The sequence below is a fragment of the Lepisma saccharinum genome, chromosome 9 (assembly GCF_977018435.1).
Source record: "Lepisma saccharinum chromosome 9, izLepSacc3.1, whole genome shotgun sequence".
Lineage (NCBI taxonomy): Eukaryota > Metazoa > Arthropoda > Insecta > Zygentoma > Lepismatidae > Lepisma > Lepisma saccharinum.
Window position 1 is genome coordinate 93280502 of NC_139237.1, and position 19216 is coordinate 93299717.

Here is a 19216-nt window from a genome sequence, read left to right on the forward strand (position 1 = left end):
GAGGTTATTGTTATGTTTGGAACCACGTGAGGTCATGTAAAAGGAAAACGTCCGCCCACGTGAGCGTAATTGCAGTTGAGACGCCTTTGTTTATGCTGGACAAATAATGTATTGTCACCGCACCGATCTAGTTTTTTAAAAATGGTGAACTTAAGTAAGGGCTGGCTAGGATTTAAGTAGCACTGGAGCAAAATCTCAAATGACCTGATTAGGCAAAAAATTCAAGGTAAATTTAAATATGAATGCAATAATTAGGGCTTGTCGTCATAAAAACCTGTACATGTCATGTATCATTTTGTGTTGATGACCCCGTAAAGAGAGAATCTGAGAGAGAATGCGTGAGTGAAAGAGGGGGAGATGTAACTAATTGATTCTTGTTTTGTTATGAATAGAATATACTTTTTATTTTCATGTTAATTTTGGGCTATATCATTTCGTACGCATGTCGCTACCCGTGATTTTCAGGTATGCAGCTAGCCGCTTCCCGGCTACAGGTAAAGAGGTGGTAATTTGAAAGTATATATGTTTTTGTTTTCTATTCGATATGGCTAATCGCTATGCACTGTTGGTCATCGGTTCCTACTCACGAACTCAACCTGGACCGTAACGCTATTTCGCTTGTCCGAGGGAGATTATGCCGCCTCTATCTAGGTAGTGGTAGCATTTGTTATCCCGAGAGGGCGTTTCACATGATGCACAGATGATACGGATCTGGTTGGTACGTATTTGTACTAGGGATGGACAGACATGGAATTTTGGCCGATACCGATATTCTACAGATCCGATAAAAAATCCAAATGGTCCTTGAAGAACCTGAATCGCTCATTGACCTTAATAAATGTGTGAAAGAAGTTTCATATTTAGGCATTTACTTTAAAAAGTAGGGCTTGGAGATTATCCATAAAAATTATTTAAAAATGGTAGAAGTTTACACTAAATTCGAAGATGTTTATAGATGAATCTTAAAATAAAATATGCAATTTTATCGATATACCGATATGCCTATATCGGCTGATACCGATAGAATACAGATTAATCTGTCCCATCCCAAATTTGTACCGTGCATTCACCAGATCTGATATTCATCATAAGGCAAATGCAGGAAAGGCACTAGGAGTATGGAAAGTATTTGATTATGGCATTCCTAGATATAGAAAAGGAATACGATAGCACGGACAGAACCGTATCATATCTCGACCTTCAATAAATACGTATGTACTCAGCAGGAACGGGAGTTAACAGGAAATAATAAAGAAATGTACAGTCAGCGATGTCAGGAACGACTGTTGGAAGCAGGATAGTACCGGCGCAGCCGACCAACCTTCGAGGATTCGAATCTTGTTTAAATAGCCCACGAGAGGTGTCTCGGGGGCGGCCCTTCAGGCTGAACTTCACTCGCTCAAGCACAAAAAAGAAGGGAATCGAATCAGAGACCCTCATTCACAGAGACAGGTCTCGAGGAACAGTTGAAAAGCTTGTTTTTAAAGCTCAACGAACTCGCCAGCGCTACGCACAGACTAAAGTCGCCAGGCGCAGTGAGACGTAATGATTTTTCTCGCCAAAGGAGACGGTGGCCAAAAGACACACACACAGTCGCCAAAGGAGACGGTGGCCAAAAAGACACACTGTCGCCAAAAGAGACTGGCCAAAAAAGACACACTGTCGCTAAAGGACAAAAGTCTCAAAGGGACAAGAGATGTCAAAAGGACAAGAGGTATAAAATAAACAAAGAGTCTCAAAAGTACAGGACGTCTCAAAGGACACGAGGTATAAAAAAAGACACGAGGTCTCAAAAGAACCTGAGGTCTCAATTCTCAAAAGTACAGGTGGTCTCAAAACAACAGGAGGTATAAAGAGGACAAAAGGTCTCAAAAGAACCTGAGGTCTCAAGAGTTCAGGAGGTATCAAAAGACAGGATATCTCAAATGGACAGTAGGTTTAAAAATACTAAGGTATCAATAGTTATTTCTTGGCTGATCCAAGTAATATTTTAAATAGATGGAAGAATTACTTTAATGACCTCCTAAATGTTCATGTAGGAGATAAATCAGAAGTAAATGAAGTCCACACAGCAGAACCTTTAGTTCCAGCACCTAACTTGACTGAAGTTAAAGATGCTATTAAAGGCCTAAAGAATAACAAAGCACCTGGCATTGATTTAATACCAGCTGAGTTAATTAAATATGGTGGAAATTCGTTAATATGTCAAATTCATAAATTAATTTGTTTAATATGGAATAAAGAAGAAATCCCTCAACAGTGGAAAGAATCCATAATTGTTCCTGTGTTTAAAAAAGGTGATAAAATGAACTGCAATAATACCGTGGAATTTATCTACTCTCAACAACATATAAAATATTATCTAACATTCTTTTAATAAGACTAACCCCATATGCTAATGAAATTATAGGCGATTATCAATGTGGATTTAAACGTAACAGATCCAAATTTTTCACATCAGACAGACATTTGAGAGAAAGTGGGAATATAATCAAAGTATCCATCAGCTATTCATTGATTTCAAAAAAGCATATGATTCGGTCAAAACAGATCAATTATATAATATATTAGTAGAGTTTGAAATACCTAAGAAGCTTGTTAGTATGATAAAAGTATGCACCAGTGAAACAAAGTAAAATTCGTGTGGGTATTAATGTGTCTGACAAATTTACAATTCATGATGGGTTAAAACAAGGAGATGCAGGATCTCCATTGCTCTTTAATTTTGCCTTAGAATATGCTGTAAGGAAGGTAAAAGAAACTAAAGAAGGACTAAAATTAAATGGTATGACTCAGTTAGCATATGCAGATGATGTAGACTTATTAGGGGATGATATAAATACAATTAAGAATAATCCTAAAATATTTTTAAAAGCAGCTAAAGAGATAGGTTTGGAAGTTAGTAAAGAGAAAAATAAATATATGCTTACAGGCCGAAACCAAGTGTTAGGTAATAATCAAAATCTAATTATTGATAACTCGTTTGAACCAGTTTCCAAATTCAAGTACTTAGGAATAATACTAACAAATGAAAATTATATTGAAGAGGAAATAAAAAGTAGGCTTCATTAAGGATATGCATGTTACTTTTCTGTTCATAAACTTTTGTCTTCTTGGTTAATATTAGTCCAGCGGCATTTGTAACCCCGTGGGTTTTTGAATGAAGCGGTAGTCGTCTTGGATTTATAACGCCACACAGGCTTTCTGCCACAATTGCGGACCAAACACCTGGTAGTATGTTATTGTGTACCACACTAGCAACCTATTACCGGTAGTCATATATTCCCTTCATTCAAAACCCACGGACTATGGAACTATAGACATATGCCCCTGGACTATATCCAAGAAACTAAAAGTTAAAATAAACAAAGTAATTTTGCCTGTATTATTATATGGATGCGAAACGTGGTCCCTTACATTGAAAGAGGAACATAAATTGAAAGTATTTGAAAATAAGGTCCTTAGGAAAATATTTGGACCTAAAATGGATGAGGAGATAGGTGAGTGGAGAAGGTTACATAATTTAGAAATACATAATTTGTATTCATGTCCAGATATTATTAGAATCATTAAATCAAGGAGACTTAGGTGGGCAGGTCATGTGGCACGAATGGGAGAGGAAAGAGCAGTTTACAGGATTCTTGTTGGGAAACCTGATGGTAAGAGACCTGTAGGAAGGCCAAGACGAAGATTGAGGGATAACGTTGAGATGGACCTAAAGGAAATCGGTAGGGATGGAAAAGAGTATATAGATCTTGCTCAGGATAGGGACAGATGGAAGGCCTGTGTTGTTGCAGCCATTAACCTTCGGGTTTAAGAAGGCTAGAGAGTTAGTTAAGGTCTCAAATAATTTTAAACAAATTCTCAGGTTTGCTAAAGAGCATTTACTACCCCGTGCGTGAACAATTATTTATCTGTCGCCTTTTTAAACAAATGTTTCGTTACCAGAAACTATTTTGGTTATTCGAATGTTTCTTCTCTGTGAAATACTATTTTCGGCTGAAAATAGATTTTGAAAAGGGGGTGCTGAAGTGAGTGAGGACGAAAATGAAGGGGTGCGCTAGGACCCCGTCGCATCTCCCCTGGCGTCGCCCCTGCCCGCATTTGAACACTATGCGAACCTAGTATATAAATGTGGGTTCACAAAGCTTTGTATGAGGACGTTGCAGGAAATATTATTATGGAAGTTGTTAAGTCATATTAAATTACTCTCCCAAATTAATTTTCGAATACTTTCCTCCCCCTTCCCCGGCTGCCGGAGTGACCAAAGTAAGTATATAATATAGAGAGTGACCGTGTCGATTGTTGCCCGTCGTATGTCGCTTGTTGTTCCGCGCCCCCAAGAGGCTACAGCCTCAGACGTAGATCAAAATATTGGACAGGAAGGTTGTGCCAAGCCTTGGATTTAAAGCTGTTCCTGGTTCAGGTAAAATCAGCATTAACACCTTGCCACATCCCACGCACAAGTAACAATGTTCCGCATTACTTAATGGCGAGAGAACAGCTATTACGTATAAATATCCTTCATCCTGCGGCGGCAACTTTCATTTCGATGCACTGCTACAATCAATTCCTGTTGCTCTGGCCCTTAATTAAGCTTCGAATGAAAAAACCATTGAAGTAATTTCTTCCGTGTATTCTTAATTGTGTGCAATTACTCAAACGTAAAATTCAATTTTGTTAGGAATTCCATTTCAGTGTAGCCAAACGTTGGTATCCGAGGAAGAGCCTTGGCTTCCATGGGTCGGTAAAACTAAACAATACGTAGGTTGGAATTGAGTTAGTGAAGGAGGTATGCAATGACGACCGCCCACGGGATTATCCTGGCTGCAGGTCCAGTCGCCAGAGCCTCGTTAGTCTGCAAAATGCAGTCTAGGGTGTACTACGTGGAAGAGGGGTTGACACGTTAGTGTTCTCACAAGGGTTAACCCATATGTAGGTATTTCCTACATTCACATACCAAGGACGTATTTAGGGGCTCCGGAACCCCCCCCCCCCGAAAGACTTATCAAGTACAAAAATTAAATAATGAAAAATATATTCGTTTAGCCTTTGTTGTATAATTTCCTCTAAACTTATTGGAAGACAAGGGTTATACTGTATTGGGATCATACGACTTTGAAGGACGGGAAGGATGTATTTGGGACGGGTCCAGTTCAGGAATTCAGACCCCCCCCCCCTCCCAAAAAAAAGAACTTACGAAGTACTGAAATTACGTAATGAAAACATTAGCATTTGTTGCATAACCGATGGTTATAAATTTCCTCTGAACTTTTTTGAAGGCAAGCATTATATTGGGATCATACGGCTTTGAATGACATTACAAAGATGATTTATGTGCACTACTACTCAAAATAATATGCATAAAATATTAATCCGAAACTTACTTTTCTCCAACTACATGTAACATCATTTTTGATATTCCATAAATATTCAATTATTCATCTATGTGACACTAATTTCATTGCTAGGTCACTTGCTTTACTCCGATCTTAACTACAGGTAAGCTACACGTAATGAATATGCGCTCTATTCTTATACAGTCTTTTTACCTATTCGTGCAATAATAATATAATATTAATTTATGTATTGTAATTAGTATTAATTTGATTTAATATAATTATTTTAAATTTATTATTATTATTATTATTATTAATATTACTACTACTCTGTTCGGAGTTGGAACTGCCACCGCCAGTATATTTCTAGATACGTGCCTGTCGCATACACATTAGTAACGTCACGGTTTTCTTTTGGGATAGGTTGAACCTATACGAACTGTTGCTAAAATTTCGCCATTTGCACATGCACACACATACTCCTACAACCGTGCTTGTGTGTCATATACCTCTGAAATCATGCCTTCTGTACGTCGTTACATATACACACGCACCCAGAACAGAGAACCGAAGCAAGTTTACTAATTATTGGTTTCAATTGTGTTGCGCAGGATATGTACTCTAAGCAGTCTAAAAATCGGTGCGTGTTTTGGCATTCCTAAGGCTAATGTGCATTCTTGCCACCTTTAGTGCACGCTAATCCTCGACCCGGTGGCTACCTCGGATGTAAAAGGACATGAAACGAAACGGCGAAGAATTCTCCGAGGCCTTCCACTTCCGAAAGCCATCACCTCAAAATTAAAATGCAAAAAACGATTAGATGGAAAATAAACAAGCAGATACGAAGCAAGTAACTTGTATTACAACTACTTCCAGAACGGAAGCAAATTAGATCAAGGAAACCCATTTTTAAAAACGATTTTAATACGCAAGTGTGTAGGAAGTTTCAAAGCAATCCTGAGCGAGAATTCAAAGGACAGAAGGGAGGAATTCCCTTTCGATTCCCGCCATAAATGGCCATTGCCTTCAAAGGCTGCAATGACAGGAATTTCGTTGTATTTGTTTGGGGGGGAAGTCAAAATGAAGATTGTGTCATGAAGCAGTGGCGTACGCAAGGAGGGGGGTTACGGGGTTTAAACCCCCCCTTGAGCTTGTGAAATGTTATGAAAAATGCTGTGGGGAAAAAAATAATTAAATGGCCAACTTACCACAGTCAAAGATCTAGGACAATACTATTACTATTACTACTACTACTACTAATAATAATAATAAAAATAATAACAATTTTAATTATTATTTCCATGCAGCACGGAGAAAAGCACAGCATTCCAAACACATGCGTCTTTCAGACAGAAAGCCTTGAAAATTAACAAGTATTCTTGAAAACAAAATATGAGGGCAACTATGATTTAAAAGAGAGAAAACTTCTTTTGTATCTCAGTTGCAACAATGTTCAATACACTGGCGTATGCAGGATTTTTTTTTCGGGATGGGCTGGAATAGTAAATGTGGATGGCACATGCCTTCGTTTTGGAGGGCAGAATGCATAAAATATTTCGTATTTTTCGAGCTTTTCGGTCTATACAAAAATTGTAATCGGGACTCACTTTAAAAGAGGTTTCGCATTTACACATTTTGATTTTTTAAAGTTCTTAACGGATTTTTATAAAAAATTCTGATTTTCTCAAAATTTCGGTAGGGGCTGTAACCCCATCAGCCACCCCTCTACGTACGCCAGTGTTCAATGAACATGTATTTTTTTTGTGTGAACAATGAGAATTAACTAAAGAAAGTTCTTTGCTCGTTGTAAGCTGCTAATGTATAGACAAAGGCTAGGCGGACAAGAACAGTCACCAGTCCGCCTTCCCATTGTTTACCGCAGCATGTTTGAATGTCTCTCTTTTAAAATGTCTCACCTTCTTGACTAGACAAATATTCAAACGACAATAAGCTTAACTAATGTAAAATGTTTTGTTGGTAAGAACAGAGAGACAATCCAGATGTGAATTATCGGGGACATTTATGAGGGGAAGAAGCAATTCCAACCAATTTCAGGAATCGAACCCGGATCTCCCGCGTGGTTGTCAGACACTCTACCAACCAGACCACCGCAGCTCCTTGGATGAGTTCCATACTTTGATTATTTTAATTTATTTATTTACATTTTCTTGTTTTTATGGATTTTCTTCACACTTAAAATGTCTCACCTCGTTGACCAGACAATTATTTCGTAACAAAGAAACAAAAAAATGCTCCCAGAATTTGATAAAAATCGAATGACCTGAAAGTGATATTGTTCTATTGCTTTCGTAAATACTATATTTATGTACATCTCTAGTACTTAATAGTAGTAATGGTATTAGTAGTAATTCAGCTAATTAATCAATTATAAGTATTATTAATTAATTGTGATGATTATTATTTAATTAAAGTATAATAAAACAATGGTAATGTGAATTTGGAGAAAGTTTTAGAAATAACCCCCCCCCCCCTTGATAAAATCCTGCCTACGCTACTGTCATGAAGTACAATATCCACGCACCTCCAACACATTCTGACTTTGGATAAAATACAAATGAAAGAGAAAGTTGAAAATAGAAAACTATACAATAAGAGAGAAAGAATAAACTATAAAATCATGAAGAAAATGAGGAAAATCTATGAAGTGCACATAGAAATGCAACAAAAGGAAGAGAAATAAGGACAAATGTAAAAAAATAAAATGATAGACGTACCTAAACAGGGGAATGAGGAAAGAAAAACAAGTCACTGCAATTTTTTTATTCATCGCCCAAAAAAAAAGGAACCTAAACACTTGTTTATAAGAAATCACTGCATTAGAGTGCATGTTTGAGGTAAAACTTACTTTCGTAATTTTACGTTGTTTTTTGCCACTACAATGAACGATGATTAGATGCCATTGATGAAGGGATATTCACAAATAGATGAACACCCTTGCCCCCGGTGCTGCTGAATAACCTGCACACGCATCGGTAGTCAATGCCGCTTTCTCTGGTCCTTCGACGACTTGCACGGGAGGTGGCAGCGATTTCCACGGCAGCACTAAAATTTTATTTCATTCTTTTGCTTCAACGTTCTAAAAACTACCCATTCACATATCTCATATACATTACTTTAAGGTTATTACTTTATGACTGCTTTTTCAAATTAAGCCTTGTGAGAGGAATAATTGCCTGCTGTATTTCTTTCTATGATTGATTTGCTTATTTTACTTCGTTTCTCCGCAACTTTTAGCTAATCGCGAAGATGAGGATGAGTGATGATATGATGAAATTGATCGAGACACACTCATAGAGAACACCCATGCCCAGGCGGGATTCGAACCCGGAACTCCTGGCGTCGTAACGCGCCGTGCTAACCACTCAGTCACGTTTTTTTTTAATGAAAAATACATCTGTAATCGTGAAATATTTATACACATTTGTTAGTTAGCGTCGCTTTTCTGCCACTTTTGGCTATCCCGACCATGAGGATGTCTGGTGATTAGGTGAAATTCATGAAGGGACATTTACAAAGAAGAACCCATGTCGTGGAGGGGATCCGAACCGAGAACGTTGGTGGGGAGATCGAAAGGTGACCACTTAAGGCGCTCGGCTCCGAGCCCGCTGACATATTTGAAAGTTCATTTTGGGATCTAAATATTTTTAAGCAGTACATTTTATTTTATAAAATCAAAAGTGCGCCAGAAGCAAACCCCTAGTGTACCTTAAGATTGTGTTATCGCCTGGCCTGGGACCATCATATTGTCCAACGTGTCATGTCAAAGAGAAACAAGCAGCCCCACAGATGTGTCAGCTATGCACCTCCATTGTAGTAAAGAAAGAATTTTGCCACAGATTTGTTGTGATTAATTTAACAAATTTCCAACATTTTTCTCTGCTACTCCTACATTACTCTTTTGAAAATCAGTGAAAAGGAGTAAGGAAAGATATGCTAATTTTGAAATACCTGAATTCGAAGCATTGAAATCACCCTCCCCCACGGAATCCTTTATAAGGCTTTGAAATCAGCGATGTCCCTAATGATGTAAGCGCCGTGTGAAATACTGTTGGTCTCAGGGAAGATGCATCGATCTGAGTATGACATCAGTAAGTTTTTCATTGTTATTTAAAAAAAAAAAAAACACTGTAAATGTGTCGGAGGTGACCCAGTGGCAGCCCCCGAGAGGAAGCCGCTAATCCTTCTGTTCGTGTGAAAGAGGACGCGACTATCTGTGGCAGCCATCTCGGTCGTCCCAGGCGATTGGAGAGATTCCCTGGTCGTGTCAGATGCTTCCCTTGCCTCTCTCACTGTATTACACACACACACACACACACATCATACTGTATATGTATGTATGTGTGTGTGTGTGTGTATATACACAGTGCTTTTTTTCTGGGAACAAAAGTTCCGCGAACCTTTCTTTCCTTCTACCTTATTACTAGCGTTCGATCTTTCCTCGTTTAGTAACTAATCATTCTTGCTTTCTTCCTCTCCTTTTGACCACTTCTTTATCTATGTTCTCCCTTCCATTTTCAGTTTCTTCTTTATTCTTTCTATCTTCTGTTACTTTCTCCCTCCCTCTCTCCCTGTTTTCCTCTACATTAATAGCGGCCCCCGTGGCGGAGTGGTTAGCACCGCGCTACGACGCCAAGGGTCTCGGGTTAGAATCCCGGCCTGGGCATGGATGTTTGTGAGTGTACATTTATCAATTTCATCACATCACTCATTCCAATCTTCGCAAAATTAGCCAAAAGTGTCACAAAAAGCGAAGTAAAATAAAGCAAATCAAACCAATCTTCTACATTAATATTTATTTTCTTCTTAGTTTTCTTTTTCCTTTACTTTCTCCCTCTCTCTCCCTGATTTGTTTTATCTATTTCGCTTCTCCTTTAGTTTATCTCTTCTCTGACTTCTCTATTTCTTTCACACACTCTTAATTTTTCCCCTCTCGTTTTTCAACTGTCTTCTCTCCCTTTCGCTTCCCTATTTCTTTCTTCCTCTCTCCCCCTTTCGCCTTTGTTTGCTGTCTCGCTTCTTTATTTCTCTTTCTTTGTGTGTCACTTGTGTTTCAACTCCTTCCCTTTCTCTCTCTGGCTTTTTGATTCCCTTCAGTTATCTCATTCTCTACCGATTCTTTAATTTATCTTTTTTCTATCTCCCTTAAAAGTTAACACTTTTTTGTTATGATGACACGTAAGCATGATGTCAATATGGAAAGTTAAGCTAGCGGCCGTGTAGGAAATACTCGAAATATTCTGATATGTTCATAAATGATCGTCGTGCATTCACACACATACACACACACACGTACGTGTGTGTGTGTGCGCGCGCCTGTTATTCCTCTTATTTCAGTACTGATAATTCCTAACATACATTGATTGATTGATTGAATGATTTAGTTTATTTTACTTCGCGTTTTTGTGCCTCTTGGCTAATTTGCGAAGATGGGGATGAGTGATGAAATGATGAATGCACATTCACAAACAACCAAGCCCGACCGGGATTCGAACCCGGGACCCTTGGCGTCGCAGCGCGATGTGATAACCACTCGGCCACAGGGTCGGGCTCCTAACATACATGTACTGTATGTAGGCTATATAGAAATCAGATTTCTACAGTATATTTATCTTGGAAATCACAAAATTCATTCCCGAATCTAATCCGTAACAAGATTGTTTCCTTCGCGATCTCAGCACCAAACTTTCCGGATCACCTAACTTCCCTTCTCTTTGTCACCCTCTCTTATTTCGTTATTCCTCTTCCTTTGTTTATTTTTTATGCTTTCCCTGTTTCTCTTTCCCTCTACTTCTGTTCTCACTGTTTATCTTTCCTCTGTTACTCTAGGTGTCTTCTTTTCTTTCCCTCTTTTTCGATTCTCTCTCTCCCGCTGTTGCTTTCTACTTATTTTTTACCCTCTATTATCCCCTGCTTATCTTCCCTCGCTTTTCCCTATGTTTACCTTTTATTTATTTCTCCTCTTGTCAATTTCCTTCCCTATTTCTCCAAGTTTCTCTTCGCTTCAACAAGACATGAGGCATCTATCTGGCACAGCTTTTTGAGTAAAGTCGAAACATAAGAAGTCACGAGCATTATAATTACAAAGTCGTTTGTTATGATGGTGAGAATTTAACTCTTTCACGTACGACATGGGTGCTCTACATGAGAACCAGGCGGATTTATGGTAATCGAGCTTAATTCTTGAAGAACCTTTGTACGATAGACTTTTGTGTTCAAAATAGAATGTATTTGAAAGACTATAGAAATACAGCTTCTATTTCTATATTTCTGTAAAATCAGAATGATATGATTCGATGTTTATCACCTTCAAACGAATGTTCGTAAACGAAACGTTTACCTGGCATCCCTTCCAACCTCGAGCTGTGGTGAAACTCTCTCCCGCCATAGACTGTAAACACGGCATTGTTGAGAACGATACACCTGGCTGGCCCGCGAACCTAGATTCTCGCATACCTGCGCAAGCTAGCACCGCGGTGTCGCAGAGCGGATCAGAGGGAAAAGTTAGTTTGTGACAGGTGCGCGCCGAGTGTGTTACGGAGCGGCGTTCTGACGTTCGAAAAAGCTCGTTCGGTGACAGCTGGTACTTTGGTGGCTGAACCGACGTCTCGGAGATCTATCGCAGAATTTGCGAGGGCGATCGAATAACAGTTCCGACACCAACCGGGTTCCCCCTAAAAATATCGCGTGGGCGGAAGGCGGGCAGGTGAAGTGGCACCAAATGGTCTCGGTGGTTGGTGCGATGAAGTGGTCCTTTGTTCGCGTGTGTCGGTCCCCCGTCGGTAAGCAATGAGAGAACCAAAACTCGTCCTGGTGCAAGATGCGGTGGAGCTGCGTGGTGGACAATGACGTTCGCACAGAGAAGACTCGAGAACTCTACAGTAATCGTTGTTTCAGTGTCTCAAAGTGCAGTTGGGTGCATTCGTGCGATGCGTTTGCATAATGTGCGCCTGTAGGTTGCAGGAGATCCCTCGCGATGGCATGAAGCCCACGTACGACCTGGACGATTACATTTACGAAATGGAGAACAGGAGCTACGAGGAGTCCCCGGACCCCGAGGACGTGTACGCCCAGCTGGCGCAGAAGGAGAAGGACCTGATTTTGGCGGCGGAGCTCGGGAAGGCCCTGCTCGAGAAGAACGAGGACCTCAGCAGGCAGAACGAGCGCATCGCCGAGGAGTACTCGCAGAAACTAGAGGTGAGTCTTGTAGGAAAAGTTTAGAATTAGGCCTCTGGGAAGGATTAAAATGGAAAATCAACCAAAAATGAGATATTTCACAAAAAGAATTAATTTCACTCCAGTCACAGTAAATAAGTTATTAGAAGGGCGTTGCAAGAACGTAACTTCAAACTCAATGAATTTTTTTTGAGGGGCAACAAGATTATGGGAGGGGGGATATGCATTGTTTGGTCCCCGTAAAAAAAAATACCTTCCCTCACCAGGAAAAAATCCTGCTTACGTCCATGCCCAGTACCCAAAGATAGTTGAATGTTGTCATTATTATTATTCAGGTATCAACTTACAATAAATATTTCTGCGCGTAAATGTTGAAGTGAGAGATGTTAAAAATATTATCCATGACATTCTTTTGTCGACCTCTCGCGTTCGAATCTTGGCATTGGCATGAGTCTCTCAACAATTTGATCATATCATCACTCATTCTCATCGTCGCTATTGTCAAAAGAGGTAGAAAAGGGACTATAAACAACAAAACAATATTTTCTTAAGATTTAATTTTTGGTCATAATTGTACGTTCTTTTCACTTTTAACCCTGTATGAAAACATATTATTTCCACAAATTGATCAGACGAAATGTAAGGTATCAATGAATTGATTATACAATTAATATGCAAATGGAAGGGGTTTGGACCTCTACGAAACCTTCGCCTTTCTGCCACTTTTGGCCAGCGCGAAGATAAGGATGATATGATGAAATTGATGGAGAGAAACTCGCAAAGACCATCGATGCCTAGGACTCGAACCCGGGAGCCCTGGCGTCTTAGCGCGCTGTGTTTACCTCTACATTTCGGACAGGATTCATTTTAGGGGTGTTTCTCAGAAAATTTGGAGGAGTGGTTGTGACTGTGTGGAAAACTCGTTGAACGAAGAAACAGGGCGTACAACTGCCTTTATTTCCCCTCCGAGGGTACAGAACTACAATTAAGCCTCGAATTTAGTTTCTACTCTGCCAATTCATTTGGCAGGAACAAGGGCTATGTTTACAAGGAGACCAACAAAGGAGACGTTATTACGTTTTATTGGAGTTGATATTCACACCTTCGTTTTTTTTATGTTTTCATATTGAAATAAGTTGCAATTTGTTCTGTACCGAAAGAAATGGTAATGAAACTAAAGGAATCGAACTGGAGACTACTGCCTCTCAACTAAGCTGTTAGGTTACGCAAGGATTCTCAAAAATCCCCTCTCCATTTCCCCCCCCCCCCCCCGTTGTAATTCCGAACTCAACAAATCATTCTACACTCTTCACAAAAAGTTTGGAATATTGTTGTATTAGGCAATAGTTGGCAGGCACAGTGGCATATGCCGGCGAAAACACAAGAACGTTATCTGTTTTCAATGGTTTTTTTTATTGCTTTTCCATTTGATTTAAGTTCTTGTTTGGTTGAAACAAATCGAACTCCCTTTGCTTTTGCTGAGGGGACGTCCAGCAAACAGACATACAGATACCATGTGTTTTTACATTCCAAGTCTGTGCGTATCAACTAATGGCTAATATAACCATATTCCAAACTTTATGTGAAGAGAGTATATATTTTTTTGATTCTCACTAAAAACCATAGAAAACACCTAACTTTAATTTCCTTCCTCCTCTAGTTCCAAATAAATTCATGGTTGACGGACTCAGTTTAACCATTCCACAACTGAAAACATTACGTTGGGAGAATTATTTTTAATAAGCGCTTAAAAAAATGTTGCACTTAAGCATAAAAAATGGAAGAGCTGATAAGATACAGCCCATGTAATTTTGTGTCTAGCTACACAACTGCGGAGATAACGACGCACTGACGAATCGTTATCAAGAGTTAGAAACACGCAATACTCACACGTGACCATTAGAATTTTACCATTCCGTGGGAGAAGGTGACACTGAACACCATGGGCGTAACTTGGGCCCTAATTTTGAGGGGGCAGAATCAGACTTGGGGCCTAATTTTGAGGGGGCAGAATCAGACCTGGAGCTTATGTTTGGGGAAAGAGATTTGAAAAATTTTCTATCCAATAAAAACAGCATCCAGGATTATTTGCTAAAAAAACTGACATTTGCGAAATCACAAATATTACTCTTTCTTACTTTGATCCTCAGGTCCCCCTAACTTGTAAATTTTAATAAACGTGAAAATTTTGGAGGCAAGTGCCCCCCTTGTCCCCGCCAAGATACGCCTATGCTGAACGCTACTTTCTGGACGGACAGGTTGAAAGGAAAATAAAACTGAACATAACCGAAGTTAGTCTGCAATGGTGTTGTTTTTATATAATAGTGTGCTATGAGGAAGGAGTGGGAAACAGGTCAAAGGGAAGAACAGATGAAGGAGAGACTCTACAGACCCTGACAGACTGAAAAATGGTGAGGGGTGATGATGATTGTGTGAGAATGATTTTACCTTAGAAAATCGAAAACTTACATAAATTTAATTTAATACCTCCAGATAGATATATAAGTACCATATTTGCCGGCGTATAAGACGTAGCCCATTTTTTGGACACTTTTTGAGTTAAAAAGCTTTATCACTGAATTTATAATTAATTTACAGTATTTCAAATAAAAAGTAATATGAAGGACTACTTTCAAACTTACGTAATCTAACTAGGAAAGAAAACATTTTAATGTTCTTCGCCACACACCGCAAGGAAGCAAGAAAGAAATCGTCTAACTCAGAACAGAGAAAATTTCCAAAAATGAATGTAATTAAGAAACTTAGTATCGGCGAAACGACGCACCCTATTTTTCACCTATTTTTAAGGGGGAAAAGTGGGTCTTATACACCGGCAAATACGGTAATTAAAATTCTCATGAAAATAAAGAAAACGGACGCTGCGAAGAACTGCCACTAGAAAACTTAAAACATGTGGTTATGGCGAAGAATGGAGCGTGGGAATTGGGGAAAGAAAGAAATGAAACTGTGTTTGTGGTGGGAAAACAACAATGGTTATGATCAAGAAGACAAAAAGAAATTGCTGTGACATAAGAAGGGACTAAGCTAGAAGGTGCACTAGAAATGGTTAATGGAGACAAACACAGATATCAGCTGAGAGTATAGTAGCGTGTCCAGAAATTCAGAACGGGCGGGGGGGGAGCTTCTTTCTTTTAAGTAGCCATTTTTTGCTACTTAATTATAAGAAAAGCGAGAAATGCTTTGGAGTAGCATCCTGTTAATTTCTATGAAGAACGAAGAGAGTAGCAGTCCCTCATGAAGTCGCTAATCTAATTATCGGAGCTTTTTTTCTGCTCACTTCCACACGAAGTCTCCACTCTCACGTTTGCCCGCACGTTGGAGCCTGGTGCTAACTACAACGATAAATGTTCTCTTTTCGTCGGCGTTCTTGTGAATCTGCAGCAGCTTTCGCGGGGAAACCCGATTTTTAAAGACGCCTTCCCACCAGAGATTTCAGATTTTTCTCTGGCAACTGTTAACCAAAGAACTTCCTGGAAGTACGATGTAAGAGGAGCACGTGATATCCAAAGAATTACTGTTGCCAGTTCCTATACTCAATAAAATATAATAATATGTAATAAATATAAATCGAGGATTCATTTATTCGTTCATTGTTTTCTGCTATGCACCTCGCCATGAAGGCGTATAGGGGGTGTGGGTTTAGGGCTGAAGGGGGGGTGATGTGATCAGCACCACGCCCCTGGCCGCCTTTACCCCCCAGAGTTTCCTCCAGGTACAAAGTTTATACGAAGCTGGGTTGGCGCCGGAGCCGCTTGAACAGGTGGAAAAAAATCCCGGTTCTCCCCCGCCGGGGATCGAACCCGGGTCTCTCGTATGGTAGACGCCATGAAAAGAGCATGACAACTACTGGAGGAAGAAAAAATGATGCAGTCAAACTGTGACCTGCCTTACTGGATGTATCGAAGATGATGATCACCTACGCCCAAGGGCGGAATGGCTGCTTCTCCCATTAGAGCGCATTTTCTATCTTTCCAGGGCACCCATCTTCCGCGTACGTGGGTAAAAGTCCTCGTTCTCCAAAGTGGTGGATCTTCCCCGCCCTTAAACTCATCACCATACGAATCGGCGAATGTGCAAGACGAAAACAATAGAAAGCGGAGAGCAAACGGTTCTAAAAACTAACGAATCTTGTTTTCCAGTGGAAAGCAGAGGTAAAAAAGTAGCATGGTCGCTGGAACCGGTGCTGGAATGTCTTTGCGAATTCCGGTTCCCCTTGAGTTGCCCCATGAAGAGTCTGCGGTGTGCTTTCAGTGACTGTCATCGGTGCAGTCCGAATGTTTACATAGCACTCCCATCTGACTGATCTTCAATTTTCAACGCCACAACTTTTTTTCCCCCGTGAAAACGCGAACCGTTCTTCCATAAAGTTATAAAATATGTACATAAATATGCAGATGAATATGTAACATGGCCCAAATACATAACTTTCAAAAAGAATACTAATTATCCATTCGTACTCACGTTCTAAACGTTTGATAGAACAAAATATATTCGAGTGTTTGTTTCAAGTCCACTTTATGCACATAAATGTTGATCGGGACTGGACCTACAGTTTAAAGTGGTATCCAAGGCACTATGTTCCTGACAGGGTATCGAACCCGGGACCGCTTGATTACAAGGTGGCAACGTTATCACTGCCACCGGCAAAGCTCTAAATGTATTTAACGAACATTAAAAAGAGTACATGGAATTAATTATTCGAATCATTTGTATTTTACATATGACTACGTACTTTAAAGATAGAAATTGTAGGAAACCGCACCGCCATGTTTATGGAAACAAGAACAGTAGAATATTAGACAGCCTGTGTGACGAAGTGGTTTCCTAGCTGCTAGGGATCCTACATCCTAATGCACGGTTCATTCTGCTTCTCTTATTTACACATTTAAAATTTTTATCTCGAACTCTGGAGGTGCTGCACTAATTTCTGAGCATCAAATGTTCCCTAACAGTACTGAGTCTTAAGCTTATTTGACAAGTTCTCGCAGAAATACAGGACTTGTTAGGAGGAACATAAAATAAGTATTTTTATGTAAAAACCACTAAAAAATTCGTATCCTAAGCATGGCCTCGTATAACCCGAGCACGATGCGCTCGAGAGCCACGTAAATGATAAAGCTTAGTGACCGAGGGGAATAGCTCCGAAGGGAAAGAACAAGGATATGCAAGAATACGTAGAAAATTAAGGAAAGGAAAGCTGAGAATGAGTAATGTTACGGAAGAAGTAAATCCTGACCAAACCGAAACAGCCAGAGAAGGTAAAAAGGGACGTGGAAAAAGTAGAATGTACGTGCATGAAAAACTGGTCGTGAAGGGAGTGGAGAATGTAACCTGAAACAAACATATGGTAATTGCTTTCGATGAAGTACAAAGGCAAAACGTTATATGAATCCTGTTCAAAGTGTTGTTTTTATAGGGTTAAAAACTGCTATAGGCTATCCCTAGGTCAAACAACAAATAATGATAGCAGTAATACTCAACTTGCGAGCAATCTATTAGTACATGGTCATGGGCGTCGCCAGAAATTTTTGCAGGGGGGGGGGGGTCGGCAAATGATAAAAGTTGAATAGTAGAAAAATAATAAGTATTATTTCCACGGTTATAAATGTTATTACACAATAGGCCTAATGAATATTATAAACTAATAAAAAATACATTTTATTGGAAATAATAATTATTAATTACTATTATTATTATTATGTAAATGGGGAGACTCGATCCAGCAATCTAGTGAATACCGGCACAACTATTTTCCATTATTTATTTTGCATGTTATGCAGATAGTATCTGAAAAGCACTTTGATATTAAATTTTGAACGTTTCGTTGAAGAAAAGGCTTTATATGTTAGGGGTATTTTTTCTTTCATAAAGTGTGTTGTGTGACCTCTCACCTACAACTGTAATTGCTAGAATTTTGAAAACTGTGGAACCATTTGTTCTTTGGATGAAATGGTAGAATATAACCTTGTTCCTTTTTCACTCAATGTTTTCGATCCAATGCATTTTTACTTTGATTATTCTGTTCGAGTACTAACTAAATGAACTTTATTTCTGTTCTTAACAGTAAGAGTAACAAGCTTTCGGTTTTCTTGTATCTTTAAATTAACGATGTCAATTTCCGGGGGGGCCGTTCGACCCCCCCTCCCGACGCCCATGTACATGGTGTATATTTAACACTGGTTGAAATTGTTCTTCTGATGTTTTTAATTCCAATATATCTACCCATCGAATCAGCTCATAAGTGGAAGTTGCCTTATCTTCAAGGAACGTGATAAGATATGCAATGAGATAAAGATAATGTCGCTCAGATGTTATATTTCAAGGGCTTGAGATGGTATTTTTAGCGCCTTGAGAAAGCTCAGGCACCTAAAAGCCACGACGGCCTAGGATCCGGCGCGGAGACCGCCTTTATGGCAGTGACCCTCTGTTGCCGCGTTTATCTACGAAGGAAGTCGCGGTCAAACAACCAATTAGACCTACTGCTTGGGCAAGAAGCGGCATCAATAAAATCCCTCCTCCCCAAAGCGCCAGCAGGGAAACGGGATTTTGTCAAAATAGCCGTTCTGTGTTGTGAATAGACACCGGTTGGTACGGCGGCCGGAGAGTGGTACGGACGTATTGTTTCTATCAGAGCGGGTGTGGAAGTCCAACCGAAAAGTTGA

The 19216-nt window shown here is 39.6% G+C and overlaps 2 protein-coding genes across 4 annotated transcripts in view; one reads left to right on the plus strand and one right to left on the minus strand.

Moving 5' to 3' along the window:
- Nucleotides 1-19216, minus strand: part of LOC145992266 (citron Rho-interacting kinase-like) — a 181547-nt gene that overhangs the window by 100472 nt on the left and 61859 nt on the right. The window lies entirely within an intron of this gene.
- LOC145992267 (bicaudal D-related protein homolog) overlaps nucleotides 11860-19216 on the plus strand; it is a 181205-nt gene continuing 173848 nt past the window's right edge. The window contains exon 1 of the mRNA XM_083128644.1: nucleotides 11860-12554. Coding sequence (XP_082984770.1) covers nucleotides 12300-12554 — 255 coding nt within the window. The 5' untranslated portion in view covers nucleotides 11860-12299. The remainder of the gene's footprint in view (nucleotides 12555-19216) is intronic.